Source organism: Petaurus breviceps, unplaced genomic scaffold (genome assembly GCF_028583685.1).
Source record: "Petaurus breviceps papuanus isolate PSGF00001 unplaced genomic scaffold, PetGlider_PUasm1.0 90925, whole genome shotgun sequence".
Lineage (NCBI taxonomy): Eukaryota > Metazoa > Chordata > Mammalia > Diprotodontia > Petauridae > Petaurus > Petaurus breviceps.
This window is the reverse complement of record NW_027187380.1, coordinates 29,903,619-29,922,812: the sequence shown is the minus strand read 5'-3', so window position 1 is coordinate 29,922,812 and position 19,194 is coordinate 29,903,619. Positions and strand designations below refer to the sequence as shown.

The window sequence follows — 19,194 nt, the reverse complement described above, 5'->3', positions numbered from 1 at the left end:
TTTTTTTTTTTTTTTTTTTTGGGGGGGGGGGGGGGCAATTGGGGTTAAGTAACTTGCCCAAGGTTACATGGCTAGTTTGTGTGTGTGTGTGTGTGTGTGTGTGTGTGTGTGTGTGTGTGTGTTAAGTGTCTGAGGCCAGAACCAAATTCGGGTCCTCCTGACTCCGGGGTTGGCTGTTTACTCACTGCACCACGTAGCCACCCCTGGAACTCAATTTTTTTTTAAATGAATGTTAAAAACTGTCTCTTCATATAATTGGAAAAAATAAAATCCTATAAAAAAATTCTGAGATTTCCCCAGATTGCCAAAGGAGTCCATGACACACAAAAAGTTTATGAACTCCTAGTCTAGAAGATCAGGAAGGTCAGAAAAGCATGTCCTAGTGGTACGGTGGTGGAGGTGGTGGTGTAGAGAGCTGGAGACTTGAAGAGGGAACCTCTAAGTAGAGAGGTAATACAGAGGCAGTCACCTTCCTGCTTAATAATGCAGCAGAGGAAACAAAAGGCATTGATAGAAGAGAGAGACATTGATAACTATCCTGGACCTTCCACAAATTCAGGATTAGGATTGTCTAATCCAGTAGGTCTAGTGAATGCCAGAGATATAGAGCTGATATCATCTCACTATAGATATACCAAGAATATTTAGCCAGTTGACCTATTTGCTGAATATACATCATGAGACTGTTTCCTTAGACTGGTATGAACTTTCTTGAAAAACACAGAAGCAAATTACAAGGTTAAAAATAGACAATGGGGGCGGCCAGGTAGCACAGCGAGTAAGAGCACCGGCTCCAGTGTCGGGATGACCTGGGGATCGAATCCCAGCTCAGATACTCAGCACCACACCCAGAAATAACTGGCCGTGTAACCTTGAGCAAGTTACTTAACCCCAATTGCTTTAAAAAAAATAGACAATGAAGGACTGAGAAACTGGGATGAAGAGATTACACAACATGTATGTAAAATGTGCTTTGTATCCATAATATTTATTGTTATGTTTTGTCTGAGACGTATTTATTTAGTCTAGAGTATACTTTTCTGATATATGTATATATTTTGATTCTTCATATGACTAGTTAATGCCTCTGTTATGTGATGCTGTGAATTATGGATTGTAAATAATAATTATGTACTTGGTATGTTGTGTGCAATATTGTTTTATATATTACATATTTTATGCATGCACTCATGATTGCTGCATGCAATTCTATTGTGGATAGTATGTACTTCATGAGTTCTTTGTAGTTGAGATACTTACCTATAACTGTTAAATAATAAGTAATTTATATGCATAGATTTATAGAGGTGCTGATGTACTTTATAAGATATGAAGGGATTCCAAAATTTTACTGTGAGACATAACCCATGGGTTTCCCTGAAATGCTATTAATGGACACTTTTGCCTTAGTTTCAGTGCCCAAACATGAGTTTGGACAATTGAACTGTAGCAAAATTGTGCAGGAAGATGCAGAAGCAAGTAACAAAAGAGAGAGAGAAGTGTGGAGAAAGATGTATTAACTATTCTAGTGAGCACCAGCCATGTCCCATCCTGCCAGGGTGCTATTGATAGTTTCTTGTGCCTTTGCCTGATTGATTTGAGTTAATGTGGCAACTCAATGACAGATTAATGATTTTTTCCCATTCTTTATAATATTAGACTTGAGAGATAAATGTAGCTATGCACTATAGTAGACCTATTTTCATCTGTAATGCTATGGCTTCAAAACCCTAGAAAACATTCATTCAGTGGCAAGAGACACTACCAGGGGCAGCTAGGTGATGCAGTAAATAGAGATCTGGCCCTGGAGTCAGGAGGACCTGAGTTCAAATCTGGCCTCAGACACTTAACATAAAAACTAGCCATGTGACCTTGGGCAAGTCACTTAATTCCAACTGCCCTCTAAAAAAAAATCAAAAAAGCCAATAATGATAAAGTTCTTGGGAGTTGCACCATCATTTGGGGAGGCCAGGTGACACAATGAGTAAGAGCACCGGCCCCAGCTTCAGGAGACCTGGGATTGGTTTTGGCCTCAGATACTTGGCACCCACACAAAATATCTGGCCGTGTAACCTTGAGCAAGTTACTTAACCCCAATTACTTTAAAAAAGAGAGAGAGACACTGCCAGCCTCAATACTGAGAATAAGGACTTTTAATGTTTACTGATGGCTAGATATATTTCCTAACTTGCAGTGATGTTCAATAAAACAATGCTGAGTAGCTGTAACAAAGACCTCTTAGCCCTCTCTATGTGTCAACCAAAGATCAAGAGCAAGAAACGAGTTTGCTTGGGGTGGTAATTAAACTCTGAGCATGACTGTAAATATTTTTGAACCATAAAACGGGTTCTCAAGACAGAACTTTGGAGTACTATTGCACAAAAAGTCAGAAGATACTATTTTACTATAAAGATGAAACCCATTAGTTTTCAACCAGGGACATTCCAAATAGAAGTCTGTGATTTTTTGTAAAATTATTTATTTATATAAATTCATGGTAATAGCTCCAGATGAAATCATTAAAAAAGAAACTAGGCAGGGCAGCTAGGTGGTTCAGTGAATAGAGCACCGACCCTGGATTCAGGAGGACCTGAGTTCAAATCTGGCCTCAGACACTTGACCCAATTACTAGCTGCATGACTTTGGGCAAGTCACTTAACCCCAAATGCCCTCCAAAACAAACAAACAAAAAAGCAAAAAAAAAAAATCTGAAACTACCATAAAAAAAGAGAGAGAAATTAGGTGAGCAGGTTACTATAGTTGGAACATAGTCTCTTAGGACATTCCATATCTCTATGTTTAGGAGGATCCTTAGCTTTAGATTCTGATTTCATTTAGGATAACAGTGCCTTCAGTGGGCTTTTACTGACCTTTTACCAGCTAAAATCCAATGAGTCCTTTCCAATATAATCAATATGGATCTTCAATGTGGTATATTTTTGTATTAGTAAAGACTTTGCAAAAAGGAACCTAAAAGTCTTAACCTACTTTTGATCCTTAGTTTTTCCTTTGTTAGGTTGAGTACAATATATGGGCAGCATACCAGGGTCAGGAGACTGTAACAGTCCAAATGGAAGAAAGAAATATCTTTTGTGGCAACTATAACATCCAAATCCTTTCTGACAGGTATGTGCTCAGACAAAACATATTCCTTCAATATTGTTTGAATCCAAACACACGGCACTTCTGGTTACATAGTCATCAACACACATTGTCGTTGTCCTATCCCTTATGATTTCTAATCTTATGGAAGACATAGATTTTTCCAATTATTTCATTGATCAAATTCTTTGCATTGAAGTCATTATTCCCAAGTATTTCCCTTCTCCTCAACAACCTTTGCATTGCTATATTATCACTGTTCTCCTTCGCAGATGATGGTTTATTTTTTCTTTAAATCAAGGTGGGACAATTCCAGGGTCATTCACTTTTGTGGTGGAAAATTTGTCGCAATGACTGTCAACAGGAAGATATTGCTACTGGACATTAATCAAATACACAACGTGCCCACTTATTTTCGAGGACATGCAGGGAGTGTTCGGGCACTCATACTCTGTGAGAAAGAATCTTTTTTACTGAGTGGAAGTTATGATTTGAGTATCAGGCAAGTGGTCTCAGTGATTATAAACACCAACAAACTTTCTGTGTCCAGTGATTCTCTGGTAGCAAATTTGGTGCTGAGATAGATATTTATTCTCTCAGAATACTAGTGACTTGAAGTGTACTATGTTAGGCTCTAAGGAAATGCAGCTAACTAGTTGAACATTGTGATGTAGCTAAATAGTGAGACTTTGAAAACATAAGATAGGGAAAATTGGATTTCCACCTTAAAGGTGAATAATAATAGCTTTCATTTATATAGTGCTTAATAGCTAAGCAGTACTTTCCTATATATCATCTCATTTGATGAGTCCCAGTGAATATTTAAAGTAAGTGATAAAAATGTTATTATAACCATTTTACAGATGAGGGAATTGAGGCTCAGAGAAATTTGCCCAAGGTCACATAGCCATTTAGTAGAAGACCTGAGACTATAAACTAGGTCTTCTACTTACATGAACTGATGCAAAGTGAAATAAACAGAACCAGGAGAACATTGTACACAATAACAGCTCTATTGTATTATGATCAACTATGAATGACTTAGCTATTCTCAGCAAGGCAATGATCTAAAACAATTTCAAAGGATTCATAATGAAAAATGCTATTCACCTATAGAGAAAGAACTGATAGAGTTTAAATGTAGATTGAAGTGTGCTTTTTTCCTTTTTTTTTTTTTTAAGCAATCCGGGTTAAGTAACTTGCTCAAGGTTACATGGTCAGTTATTTCTGGGTGTGGTGCTGAGTGTCTGAGCCCGGGATTCGATCTCCAGGTCATCCTGACACAGGAGCTGGTGCTCTTACTCACTGAGCCACCTGGCCGCCCCTAAGCAATTGGGGTTAAGTAACTTGCTCAAGGTTACACGACCAGGTGTTTCTGGGTGGGTGCTGAGTGTCTGAGCCTGGGATTCGATCTCCAGGTCATCCTGACACTGGAGCCAGTGCTCTTACTTGCTGAGCCACCTGGCCGCCCCTTTTTTACCTTTCTTTATTCTTCTTTTTAGGGTTCGTGTTTTCTTTTGCAACATGGCTAATATGGAAATGTTTTACATGACTGCATATGAACAATCTATACTAAATTATCTGCCTTCTCAATGAGGGGGAAAAAGAAGGAGGAACTTAAAGTTTAAAAAAAAGCAAAAAAGAAAAACATAAAATAAAAGTGAAGCTCCCTTGCCAAAAAAAAAAAAAAAAAGAAACCAGGTCTTTTGATTCCAAGCTGAAAACCCTTTCCATTTCAGCGTGAGAAGTCAATACTGCTGAGATCAAATTCTGTCAGGGGCAAGTGAAAGGACGTAAATTGGGGATTATCTGATCTAATCTCTCTTTTTACAAATGAGTAAACTGAAGTCCAGAGAGGTTAAGTAAAATTGCCCAAGACTATCTAGGGTAGTAGCAACAGTTTTTTCTGACTCCACATTGAGTGTATTTTTTCTATACCATGGTTGACTCAATAGATGATGTCATTCATTTTATTTAAAGAATGAAGTTACTAATACTTGTCCTTACCCACCTTTCTAAAATATTTTAAGAGTTTATGTGAAACATTTGGAGCTTCTTAAGAAAAACTTTTATAGAGTTACAGTTACTTCCTGAGGATCAGATTCTTCTTAACTCAAGACCTTAAACATTAAACTTGTTATTGATAATTCAAGAGCTCTGCCAAACTATCAGCCTAAAGAAACTTACTTAAAATTGTTCTTTTTTGGCTTGATTTCTGCAGATATTGGAATATTGAAACTGGGATTTGTACAAAAATCTTTAATGGCCATATGGGCACTATCACTTGCTTGGACTTACATGAGAACAAACTTGTATCAGGATCAAAGGATTGCCAGGTGAAAGGTCAGAAACATATGCTTTAAATTGGTCTTTCAAAAAAATTTCCAAATCTTGTGTTTTCATAATACTTTTAGGCCTGTCAAATTTGTACAGATCCTTCCTAAATTATTACCTTACATTCTCTCATTAATTGATTCAACAAATATCAATTTAGCAATGATTTTATGCAGTATTCTGTGGGAGGACTGGGAGAGATACTACAAAGTTTAGATAAAACACAGTCCTTACCCTCCTAGAGTTTACATTTTAGTAGGCAGGGAAGTCAGACATAGACAACTATAACATGTAATATTATTTAGTACATGAATTACAATATTGCAAAACAAGGTGCTTCATGATTCACAGAATCATAAAATTTGGGCATTGGATTTTGGAGTTACTCATCATCCCCCAAGATTTGCATCATAACTGGTATAGGCATGTATATGTCATGCACAATTAGCAATATATCTTATGATGTGCAGGTTCACTTCTAATTTCCTCTTTCCCCAAACTTGCTTATCTGGTCATAACTATGGCCATTTTGGAGGGTAAAATGGGAAAGACTGGAGGTGTCAGGGTAAAGTCATAGACCAAAGGAGGGCAAGACAGTATTTGGGAACTGAACAGGGGATGGCAGAGGCATGTGCATTAGCATTAGGCTTCTGAGGTTGGGAGCTGTGGTAGAAGTTGAGAGATTATATAGTTTTAGTTCTGAAAGAGATGTTAGAGTCTACTTCCCCCCTTTTAGGGGGTGAGGAAACTGAAAAACAGAGAGCCTAAGTCATTTGTCCAAGGTCAAATACAGATAGTAAACCCCAGAGTGATATTTGAAACCAAGCCTCTTGAGTCAGAACTCAATTTTTTCCCCCACTAACTCTCACTGTTTTTCTGAGGTCCCTACTGTTCAACTTACCAAAAATTGACTATAAATTTTAATTTAGAGCCTAAGAATTGTAATTTTTGTGGGTTTTGCTTTAGCCCAGGATCCCTTTTATTGGAAAGACATGCATTTGATCTTTGTTTTAAAAATAATTATTGATATTTCTTTGCTTTTTATCACCTTAATTTCCATATTTATTCCCTTTCCTGTACCCTGGGAGGTATTTGTTGTAATAAATATTTTTTTAAATGAAGAGAGGAAAAAGTAGTTCAGGAAAACCAATGAACACATTAACTAAATCTGATGGTGTTGTACCCAGAAAACACGAGCAAGATCCAAATAGCAATTTAGAATTGAACCCTTTATTTGCACCATGTTGGCTTATCAGGCCACATGCTGGTTGTCCGGGTACCTCCCAAATCATACAGTGGCAATCTCAGGTAAAGCCTCATCTTTTAAAGGGACACCACACAGCCAATGGTTAGGTATTATGTAAGCAGGAACGTGAAGGAGAGCTGGGGTTAAGGGAGGGTAGAGCTGAACCTGGCAGCCTGCTCACTTCCATGAGGGAGAGCTGGTTGGGGGATGGGAAAGAATGGGGTGAGGTACAACAATAGGACATGCAATGTTCACTCACAATCTGCAAAGAAGGGAAAGAGGTGTATTTTTCAGCTCTTCTGCAGCAAAGGTTGGTCATTATAATTACAAAGAATTCAGTTTTGTTGTTGCTGTTGTTTTCCTTTCAATTTATGTTGTTATAGTCAGTGTAAATATTATTTTCCTGTTCCTGCTTCTTTCATTTTATAATCTTCCAATATGAAGATAGGAATTTCAGTGATCACCATACTCATTATTTCTCAGTCTACAGTATAGGCATTCAGTCAGACAATAAACATTTATTAACTCCTGCTATGTACCAGAACTTGTACCAAGTACAAAAAAGACAGTACCTGCCTTCAAGGTGTTCACAATCTGAAAGGGAAAACAAAGAAATATGTACCAACAAGCTATATAGTGGAACAATAAGAAATAATTAAAAGAGAATTAGAAATGAGGAGTTGGGAAAAACTTCCTCTAGAAAATGGGATTTTAGTTGGGACATGAAGGAAACCAGGGAAGCCAGCAGGCAGAAATGAGTAGGGAGAGCATTTCAGGCATGAGAGACAACCAGAGAAAATGTCCAGAGCTGAGAAATAGTGTTTTCTTCAAAGAACTGCAAAGAGAACAGTGTCACTGGATCAAATATTATGGAATAAAGTGGAAGAAGACTAGAAAAATGAAGAAGTTGGGAAGGCCAAAGTAGTTTTTATTTGATCTTGGAGAGACAGGGAGTTTATTGGCTGGCGAACCAAGGTGGGTGGGGAAGAGGAGGGGGTGACATAGTCAGACTGGAACTTTAGTCAAATCACTTTGGCAGCTGATTGGAAAACAGATTGAAATGGGGAGAGACTCAAGGCAGACAAACCCAAGTCTATTAACAGTAACACAAGTATGAGGCAATGAAAGCCTACACTAGGTTGGTGACAGCATCACAGGAGAAGAGGCATATTCAAAAGATGTTGCAAAATTGAAATCAACAGGTCTTGGCAAGATTAGATATGGAAGATGAGAGATAATGAGGAGTCCAGGATGATACCTAGGTTGCAAACCTAGGGGACTGGGAGGATGTTATTTCTTCTGATAGTAATAGGAAAGTTTAAAAGGGGAGAATGTGTAGGGGGGAAACATAATGAGTTCAATATTGGACATATGGAGCTTAAGATGTCTTTTGCCATCCAGTATGAGAGAGGTTAGGGCAGGATAGATAGATATGAGAATCATCAGCATAGAGGTAGTAATTAAATCCATGGGAGCTATTGAGATCACTAAGTGAATTAGTATAGAGAAGAATAGAAGACTGCCCAGGACAGAACTGGGAAGGACACCTATATTAAAAGGCATGACTTGGAGGAGGATCCAGCCAAGGAGACCAAGAAGGATCCTGAACCTAAAGGTCAGACCCGAATGGTCTGACAGATTGAAGAACAAGGAGAGAGTGATCTTCAAAAACCTAGAGAGTGGTATAGCAAGGAGAAGAGGGTGAATAATTGTGTCTAAAGTTACATTATTTTTTTTAATTTTATGGTTGACTTTTAGTATTCAGCTCATGCATCCATTTTGAGAATATTGTGGTATAAGATGTTTGTCTGAACTTAATTTCTGCCAAACTGCTGTCCAGTTTTCTCAGAGATGTTGTAAAATAAGAAGTTTTCCCCCAAGCAATTTAGGTTCTTTATTGAACACTTAATTAATGAGTTCAATTTCTGTTATTTTTCCCACTGATGTACTTTTCTTTTTTATAGATAATACTAAATAGCTTCAATGATGACTACTTTGCAATATCATATGAAGTCTGGAAGTATTACTCCCTCTTCATTCCTGCTTTAAAAAAAATCTTTTCCTGTTTATTTAATATGATTGTACATTCATAGCCTCTATCAGACTGCTTGCTGTCTTAGGGAGAGGGTTGGGGAGGCGAGGAAGGGAGAAAAAAATTTGGAACTCAAAATCTTATAAAAATGAGTGTTGAAAACTATCTTTACATGTACTTGGGAAAAAAACAAAATTCTATTAAGTAGAATAAAAAAATAAAGATCTTTTCCCTTGAGATTCTAGACCTTTTGTTCCTCCAAGTGAATTTCATTATTAACTTTTATATAGTAATTTCAGGTTTTCAAAGCACTTTGTTATACACACACATATTTGCATATATGTATGTGTATATGCATATATATACATTTAGTCATATACACATATATGTGTGTAATATATATACATGTATATATGTATGTGTGTGTGTATATATATATATATATTTCTCTTATAGAAACCCTATGAAGTTATCCTCATTTTACAGATGAGGAAATTGAGACTTGAAGAGGTTCTAACATTCAGACATGACAACACACTGTTACACAGATAGTAAATGCTTGAGGGAAGATTTGATCTTTCAAGTCAAGTCTTCCTTGACTAGGAGTTTGAAACTGTATTCCTTCTTCTACCTAAGTGCCTATTATTTTATCCAACTCTATAAAGTAGGTGGGTACATAAAGTAGGTATATAATTATTCCAATATAAAGAATAATGCTGCCATGAAGGCAAACCATGGTACTGTCTAGTTCTTGATATTTTTTAGCTTTATCAAACAACAGATGTGTTTTGTATTAAATATTTAGTAAATCACCAAATCTGTAAATTATTTTAGATTGTAACATCATTTATATTACATTGGCATGGCTTAACCATGGGCATTGAACATCTTTGCAATTGTTTAAGTGTTTATTGTTTCAAGGGTGTTCAAGGGCTGAACAATCAGTCCTCTGGTTTCAGTTCCCTAACCCCCATTCTCACAGCCAGATTGAATTTCCTGAGGTTGGCTGGCTGCTTCTCCCTTTGGGACTCTAGTGTCTAGTAATATACCTCATGAACCTCCATACTGTGTTCTCTCCATACCAGCCAGTTAGACTTATTTAGCTTTTAGAAAAGGACATTTACTGAGATGGTATAGTAAAAACAGTTGGTACAAAAAAAATTATCAAAAGTCTGTAACATTCCTTTTCAATACAAATGTCTCTGTGAACCTTAGAAAATACATGTGGTTAAAGAATCCTGGTTATTGAATGTCTTATTCTCTCTTCATGGAGGTGTCATGAAGTCCTCCATTTTTTAGGTCTCTGTTGGACTCCCAAGGTCAGTGATCTTTCAGAGTTTGGGCCTAGGGGGAGGAGACAGGAATTCATTCCCTCCCCAGTCCAAAGTGATTTTTTTTATCAGGAGTTTGGCTTGGTATGCTTTACTAGGCTGGTCTGCTATTGAAATGAAGAATTCTAAACTGGTTTGCTTTTTCATGCAGAAGCCATTTTCTCAGTGGCATCATCTGTTTTCATTCAGGTCATACCTACTTTACAGCTTTGATTCATTGATTGATTCTGTATTTCCATAAAAGAGGTGATTTCACCTGATAATGACATCAGATATCATAGTCATTGTAAGCTATATTAATTAGGATCAGAGAGTGTAGGACATACATATGTCTTAAGTATTGGTAGAGTGATTACCAGGTACTTTATGCATTCTGTAGTCATTTTCAATGAGTCTTTCCTTTCTATTATGTTATCCTAGATTTTATTCTTGCTATTTAGAAATGCTGATTATTTTTATGGTATTACATTCTTTTTCCTCCAACTTTACTAATATTATTAATAGAACCAATTGGGTTTTTTCTAGGTGCTCTGAAGTTTTCTAAATAAATTAATAATCATGTTATTAGCAAGTAGAAATAGCTTTTCTTCACTTTAGTCTATATTTATGCCTTTATTTTTTTTCTCTAGTGATTGCTAAAATATTTAGAACTATGACAAATTATGGGGAAAGGGAACTTCTTGCTATACTCCTGTATTTATTAAGAAAGCATTCTAATTTTTCCCTACTGCAAATAATAATGCTCAGTTTTGCTGGATATTGTTCTTGATTATAATCCTGTTTTTGTTTTTGCCTTTTGATATATTTTATTTGATTTCCTTTCTTTTCTCCTATAGTTACAACATAGTCTTGTGTGATCCTAACTGTGGCTCCTTGTATTTAAACTTTCTCTCAGGATCTTGCAGTATTTTCATTAACCTGAAAGGTCTGTATTTGGGCTATGGCATTTCTGCTCCACCCACTCAACCCACACCCCACCTCCAGGACTTTTTTTTCCAGACATCTACCTGTGGATTCTATTGTAACATCCAGTTGCTATAGTCTTATGTCTGTGGGACAGATTTATAAATATAGCCTGGACTCATAGTAATTCTTCACTTGGAAGTGTGGTTATGAAATGGCTCATTCTGATGCCATCAATTAGAGAGCAAAATTCTCCAATAATGGGCTAGAGATTGAGCTCTCAGCCCTGCACTAGGAAAAGATTACAATATCTTATGTGAGACCCATTCCCTCATGCTGCAAAAAGGGGGGGAAAACAATTAATATAAGGATAAATAACTACAGATATTTATAAAAATATCATTAAATATAGTTTAATAGAATTTTTTGAAATACAAAGTGAAAATAAGGCAGGAATGGGGTAGGGACTGCCTTTTCTACATAGTTGCTTTTTTTTCCTCTTAGCATTCTTGTTTCTGGAGTAAGCATCCATAATTAAAAAAAACACACACACACAACAGCCACACATCTCTCCACTTGTCCATTTAGAGATCATCTCTCCTAGTCTTGAATAGGAAAAATGCAGATATAGCAGAAACCTTTTGCTGCCATGGTTGTGAGCTGCTGCCATTGAATAACAACCACCTTTCATTTCTCTCCTCATTTTCAAGAAACTGATTTTTAAAACGTACAAATAATGAAATAAATGAATTAATAGCTAACTTGATTTATAAAGAGAAAATAAAATCAAATTACCAAATTATCAAAAAATGTAAAAGGCAAATTAACAACCAATAAGAAAAGATAAAGAAATTACTAGGAGCTGTTTTACCCAACTATATGAATATAAAACTGACAATCTAAATGAAATTGTTGAATATTTAACAAAAATCAATTGTCAGATTAATAGAACAGGAAATAAAGTACATAGATAACCCTATCTTAGAAAAAGAAATTGGGGAGGGGAGGGAGTCAAGATGGCGGAGTAGAAACAAGACTTCCACAGGGCTCCAGCTTCCACCTACCCTAATTCATGTACAAGGTGACTCTGAAGAAACTTTGGAGCTACAGAACACACAAAATGACTCAGAGAAGATAACCTCCCGCTGAGGACAGACAGGCAGGGGGGCGGCCAGCGCAGCACTCTGGGAGCTGAGTGCAGCCCCAAGCCAGCCGAGGGCTGTAGCCCCAGGGCAGGCCTGACCAATCATTGGCTGGAGGGACTTCAAATCACGAGCAGCTGTGGCGGTTTCCAGAATAATCAACCCATAGATGCTAAGGACAAAGTAAGAGGTCAGTATAGTGTGGACTTTAGGACCTGGGAATTCTAAGCGATCCAGCCTTTGCCCCTGTGGCAAGAAGTGGCTGAGTAACCACAGCTGTGCAGCTGCAGCCACATGTGGCTGCTTCATCTCCTGGCCCTGCAGACTGTAGGGGGACCAAGCAACCAGTATGAGGGGTAATTGCTCTTGCTTTAACCTGCTTGGATCTGGATTGTGGTCTAGGGTGGAGGTCCTGGGGTGTGTGACCAGCTTGCCAGATCATGTGGAGGGTTCAGAGAGGGCACCCAACTAGTAATTTTGGCAGCTGAGAAACCCCGGCATTTGGGATGAAAGCTCCCCTGTCTGGTGGAAGAGTCCTACTGTGGCAAAAAATCCAAAAGTCAAGAAAATGAGTGGCAACATGACCAGGCAAAGGACACAAAACAAACAGAGCAACACAACTTTACACTCCTATTTTGGGGACAAAGAGGATGAAAGCATGGAACAGGAGGAAGACATTGAAGTCAGAACTCCTGCACCAAAAGCTCCAAAAAAAATTTGAGCTGGTTACAGGCCATAGAGGACCTTAAGAAGGATTTTGAAAAGCAAATAAGAGAAGTGGAGGAAAAATTGGGAAGAGAAATGAGAACAATGCAAGAAAATTATGAAATGAGAGTCAACAACCTGACTGAAGAAAATAACACCTTAAAAATAGACTAACTTGGGGCAGCCAGGTAGAACAATGAGCAAGAGCACCGGCCCCAGTGTTGGAATGACCTGGGGGATAGAATCTGGGCTCAGACACTTAGCACCCACCCAGAAAAACCTGTCTGTGTAACCTTGAGCAAGTTACTTAACCCCAATTGCTTTAAAAAAATAGACTAACTCAAATGGCAAAAGAGTCTCAAAAAGGCAATGAGGAGAAGAATGCCTTTAAAAGCCGAATTTGCCTGATGGAAAAAGAATCTCAAAAGCTCACTGAAGAGAATCATTCCTTCAGAATTAGATTGGCACAAATGGAAGCTAGTGACTTTATGAGAAATCAAGATACTATTTAACAGTTCCAAACAAGTGAAAAAAAATAGACGGCAATGTGAAATGTCTCACTAGAAAAACCACTGACCTGGAAAATAGATCCAGGAGAGACAATTTAAAAATTATTGGATTACCTGAAAGCCATGATCAAAAAAAGAACCTAGAAATCATCCTTCAAGAAATTCTCAAGGAAAACTTCCCTGATGTTTTAGAACCAGAGGGCAAAATAGAGGTTGAAAGAACCCACCAATCACCTCCTGAAAAAGATCCCAAAAAGAAAACTCCTAGGAATATTATAGCCAGATTCTGAAATTCCCAGATCAAGGAGAGAATATTACAAACAGCCAGGGAGAAACAATTTTTGAATATTGTTGAAACACAATCAAGATAACCAGGACCTGGCAGCTTCTACAATGAGGGATCGAAGGGCTTGGGATATGATATTCTGAAGGTCAAAGAAGCTGTGATTAAAACCAAGAATCACCTACCCAGCAAAACTGAGTATCATGTTTCAGGGGAAAATATGGCTATTCAGTGGAATAGAGGACTTTCAAGCATTCTTGCTGAAAAAAAAAACAGAGTTGAATAGAAAATTTGACATTCAGATACAAGAAGCAAGAGAAGCGTGAGAAGGTAAACAGGGAAAATAAGGAACTTATCAAAGTTGAACTATTTACATTCTTACATGGAAAAACGTTAATTATAACTGATGAAACTTTTCTCAGTATGAAAATAGTTGAATAGTCTAAATAGTCTATATAGGAGGGTATATGGGCATATGAATACATATGTGAATATGTGTATATATATATATATATATATATGCATAGGTATACATCGATAGAGGGCACAGGACCAGTTTAATGGGAAAGGATGATACTTAAAAGGTGAAATCAAAAGGTGAGAGAGGAATATAATGAGAGGAGATGGGGAAAGACAGAAGGGGGTAAACTATCTCATATAGAAGAGGCAAGGCAAAATGGTTACAATGGAGGGGAAGAACAGGAAGGCAAAAGGGATTGGGTCAACCTTATTCTTATTAATTTGGCTTAGGGAGGGAATGACATACACACTAAATAGGATATCTCACACTACAGGAGAGTAGAGGAGAAGGAGATGAGAGGGGGAATGATGGAAGGCATAGCAGCCTGGGTGGGGAGGATATTTGGAAGCACCCACTTTTGAAAAGGGACAGGATCAAAGTAGAGAATAGAACAAGTGGGAAGTGGGATAGGAGAGAGGGAAATATAGAGGAAAATAGAGAATAGAAATAGAGAGGAAAAAATATATCTTTTACAATATATCCACCATGGAAATGTTTTGCATAGCTACACATATACAACCTATACTGAATTGCTTATCTTCCCAGTAAGGGTAGGTGACAAGGAAGGAAGGGAATTAATCTGGAATTCAAAGTTTTAGAGTCAAATGTTTAAATACACACACACACACACACACACTATTATTAATATTATTTTACATGTAAATGGGAAATAAGATATACAGAAACTGGGGCATTGAGATCCATTGTGCCCTACTGGAAAGTTGGAGGGGGTAAGGGAGAAGATATAGGAGAGAGCAGATTGGAGGGGGGATATCCAGTGGGATCACTATTTTGGGGTGGTGGGTAGGGGCAAAAGGGGGAAAAAATTTGTAACTTAAAATCTGGTGGAAATGAATAATGTAAACCAAAAGTTAATAAAGCAATTGATTTCAGATAGGATGTCTTGGATTTCTAGCAACATGACTAAACAAAATGTTGGAAAAGTGAAAAAAAAAAGAAAAAAGGAGAAGAAATTGAACTGACCATAAATAAACTACTCCCCTCCCCACCAAAAGCCCAGATAGATTTATAAGGAGCAGATGTATTTATAAGCAAATTCTACCAAACATTTAAAGAACAATTAACTCTATTACCCCATGAATTGTATAAAAAGATAAGTAACAAATGGGTCTGACCAAATTCTTCCTATGACACAAATAAGGTATTATTTAACACCTAAATCAGAGAGAGTTAGAATAGTGACAGAAAACTATAGATAAGGAAATTTGTTTTGTGAAATTTGAATTCAGTCAAAGAGTCACACTTGAGAACCTCGAGGACAATATATGACTTCAAGGCAGCAGGTTCCCCACCCTTGATATAGGCCAATATCTTTAGTGAACCTGGATGAAAACTTGTAAATAAAATGTTAGCAAGGAGGCAAATCACAAAGAATATACAATATGACCATGCTGAGTTTATATAAAGAATGCCAAGCTAATTCAGTATTAGGAAAAGTGTAAAGATAATTGACCATATTAATTACAAAAGCAATATTTTTTTTTAAAGCAATTGGGGTTAAGTAACTTGCTCAAGGTTACATGGCCAGTTATTTCTGGGTGTGGTGCTGAGTATCTGAACCCAGATTTGATCCCCAGGTCATCCTGACACTGGAGTCAGTGCTCTTACTCGCTGAGCCACCTAGCCACCCCAAAAGCAATATTTTTGAAAGATGCAGAAAAAGCTTTTGAAAATACAATACATTCTATTCTGTTAAAAAAAAAACAGAAAGCATAAGTATAAATAGAGCTTTCCTTAAAATAATAATTAAAAATAAGGGTCAACATTATATATTGTCAGCCATATGGACAAGCTAGAAGCATTTTCCAGTAGGATCAGGGTAAAGAAGTCCACTGTTACCATTACTATTTAATATACTGCTAGAACCAATAACTATATTGTAAGACAAGAAAAAGAAATTGAAAGAATAAGCATAGGTAAAGAGGAAGCAAAATTATCACTTTTTCTAAGTAACATGATGTTTAACTTAAAGAACCCTAAAGAGTCAACTAAAAAAATCAATTGAAACATCAACTTCAGTAAAGTTGTAAGACATAAAATAAACCTACACAAATCATCAGCATATCTGTATATTACCGATAAAATCCAGCAGGAAAAGATAGAAAAAAAATTCATTTAAATTAGCTATAAAAATATAAAATACTTAGGAGAATACCTGATAAGATGTGCATAATAACTATATGACACTATTTACATAAAGATAGATCTAAATAATTGGAGAAGTATTAACAGTTCTTAGGTGGCCAAGTCAATATAATAAAAATGACAATATTACCTAAATTAACTTACTTATTCAGTGCCAGACCAATCACACTATGAAAAACTTACTAGAGCTAGGAAAACTACTAAAGCTTTACTAGAGCTACAAAAAGAGATTCAAATGGAAGAAGAAAAGGTCAAGACTATCAAGAGAATTAATGAAAACCAATAGGATGGAAGGACGCCTAGTAGTACTAGATCTCACACTATGCCACAAAGCCATAATCATCAAAAGAGTTTGGCACTGGGTAAGACATAGAGATGTTGATCAGTGAAACAGATCAGGTATACAATATAAACAAAACTAATGAGCATTGTAGCCTAGTGCTTCACAAACACAAAGATCAAAGACAGTGGGGCAAGAGCATACTTTTTATGTAAGCTATTGGGAAAACAGGAGAGTAGTATGATAGAAACTAGTTATAAATCAACATTTCACTGTATATAAAAAATACATTCTAGAGGCCCTGAAGATGACCCTGGCTGGTGAGGAGGCCTGGAAGATGACCCCAGCTGGTGCAGAAGCCCAGAAGACAACCCAGGTCGGCCCAGAGGCCCTGACGCCTGGGGCGCGCAGTCCCAGACTAGGCCTGATCAACGAGGCCACAAGTTGACCCACCAACCACAAGGTCTACTGCCAGGCCTATCACCCTAGCAGGGAAGGAGCAGGGCAAGAGTCAAATGCAGAGTCCCTGGCAGGGGAAGCAGTTACTCCTGGGACTACCAATCCACAGCCTAGAAATTTAAAAAGCCCCTATCTGGACTTCCAGGGACCAAGATGTCAGAGTGAACCCCAGCTACTCCAACAACACCCCCACCCCCTGAAAACATAGTAATTATTGCCCCAGGGCAAAACTTTAAACAATAAAGGCTTGGGAAACCTAAAGAAAGAGCATGGCTAGGGCCCTGCCTCAAAATGAGTAAAAAGCAGACTGCAAAGACAAAGACTCTGGAGTCCTACTTTTGTGAGAGGGAGGAACCAAATTCAGGGGGAGAGAGTGTTGACTCCACACCCACAGCTGAAGCCTCAACAGGGAACTGGTCTCAGGCACAGAATGCTTTCTTTGATGAGCTCAAAAAACTTTAAAAACCAAATTAGAAAGATAGAAGATGAAATGAATAATTCTTTTAAAACCAAAATTGCAAAATTAGAAAAACATTACAGTGAAGAAAACAGCTCCTTAAAAAAAAATGTGTGATATGGAAAAGGAGCTCCAAAAACTCCAATAACCAAGGAAAATAATTCACTAAATTTAGAATTAACCAAATTGAAGCAAATAACTCTATGGGGATCCAAGAATCAATTAAAAAAAAAAAAACATCAAGAATGAAAAATTAGAAAAAGAGGTAAAATACCTTAGTGGAAAAATAACTGACCTGGAAAACAGATCCAGGAGAGATAATCTGAGAATCATAGGCCTACCAGAAAATCACAATGAAAAAGGAGCCTGGAAAACATCTTCCAGGAGTTCATCAAGGAAAACTCCCCTGAGATAGTAGAACCAGAGGGTAAAATAGAAATTGAGAGAATCTACTGGTCACCTCCTAAAAGAGATCCCAAATTGAAAAGTCCACAAAATGTTGTGGCCAAACTCCAGAACTACCAGGTAAAGGAGAAAATAACACAAGCAGCCAGGAAGAAAAAAAAAAACAACTCAAATATTGTGGAACCACAGTGAGGATCGCACAGGATCTGGCAGCTTCTACACTGAAAGACTTGAGGAACTCGAATATAATTTTTCACAAGGTGAAAGAACTTGGGTTATAACCAAGGATCACCTATCCAGTGGTGATAATTATCCAGGCAAGGAGATGGTCATTCAATGATATAATGGATTTCCAGACCTTCCTGATGAAAAACCCAGAGCTCAATAGAAAATTCAACCTCCAATTACAAGACGCAAGAGAGACATAGAAATGTAAACAAGGAAAACACACACACACTGCTATTTAATAAGAGCAAACTCTATATAGATAAATAGAGGATATTGGTATAAATTACACAAAATGACAATTTAAAAAAAAACCTTATTAAGGGATACAAAGGTACTGCAATGGAAGAAGAGGAAAGAATGAAGCCGAAAAGGAGAAGTTATGCTACACAAAGAGGCATAAATACAATATAGTATAGGGAAAGAAGAAAGGGAGATGAGCATCACATGAGCTTTTCCCTCATTGGTTCTGGTGCAAGGAGGGAATAACACAATGAGTTAAGTATAGTACTCTATCAAGTAGAGACACAAAATGTATCATAAGAGAGGGAAAGAGGGGACGGAGAGGAGTTTTGCATGAGATCTGTTCTTGTCAAACTTGTTTCAAAAAAGAAATAATATCCTACATTAAGAATAAAAAGCTCTCATATCCTACAGGCAGTAGGAGGGGGGAAGGGCAAAGAAAGAGGGAAGGTGGTTAGAAGGGAGGGAGGAAGTTAAGGGGAATGGGAAGAAAAGAGAGGGGGGCTGAAAAGAAGGGAATACTGAAGGAAGCGGTGGTCAAAAGGAAAACTTACAGAGGGGATGGAAGAAGGGGAGAAAAGTAAAAGCATAAACAGGGGAGAGAATAGAATGGAGGGAAAGAGACAGATAGTAATAATAACTGTGAACATGAATGGGATGAACTCTTCCATAAAACCGAGATGGATTGCAGAATGGATTAAAAACCATAATTCTACAATATCATGTTTACAAGAAACACATCTGAAACAGGGGGATACACACAGGATAAAGGTAAAAGGCTGGAGTAAAATATATCAGGCCTCAGCTAAAGTAAAAAAAAAAGCAGGGGTAGCAATCCTTATCTCAGAAAAA

At 37.4% G+C, this 19,194-nt stretch overlaps 1 protein-coding gene and 1 long non-coding RNA gene across 2 annotated transcripts in view; one reads left to right on the top strand and one right to left on the bottom strand.

The window, feature by feature from the left end:
• LOC138152655 (uncharacterized) overlaps positions 1–19,194 on the bottom strand; it is a 106,897-nt gene that overhangs the window by 14,206 nt on the left and 73,497 nt on the right. The gene's annotated exons all lie outside the window — the stretch shown is intronic.
• Positions 1–19,194, top strand: part of FBXW10B (F-box and WD repeat domain containing 10B) — a 143,080-nt gene that overhangs the window by 67,397 nt on the left and 56,489 nt on the right. The window contains exons 6-7 of the mRNA XM_069076700.1: positions 3,017–3,126; positions 5,324–5,445. Of these exons, the coding sequence (XP_068932801.1) occupies positions 3,017–3,126; positions 5,324–5,445 (232 nt within the window). The remainder of the gene's footprint in view (positions 1–3,016; positions 3,127–5,323; positions 5,446–19,194) is intronic.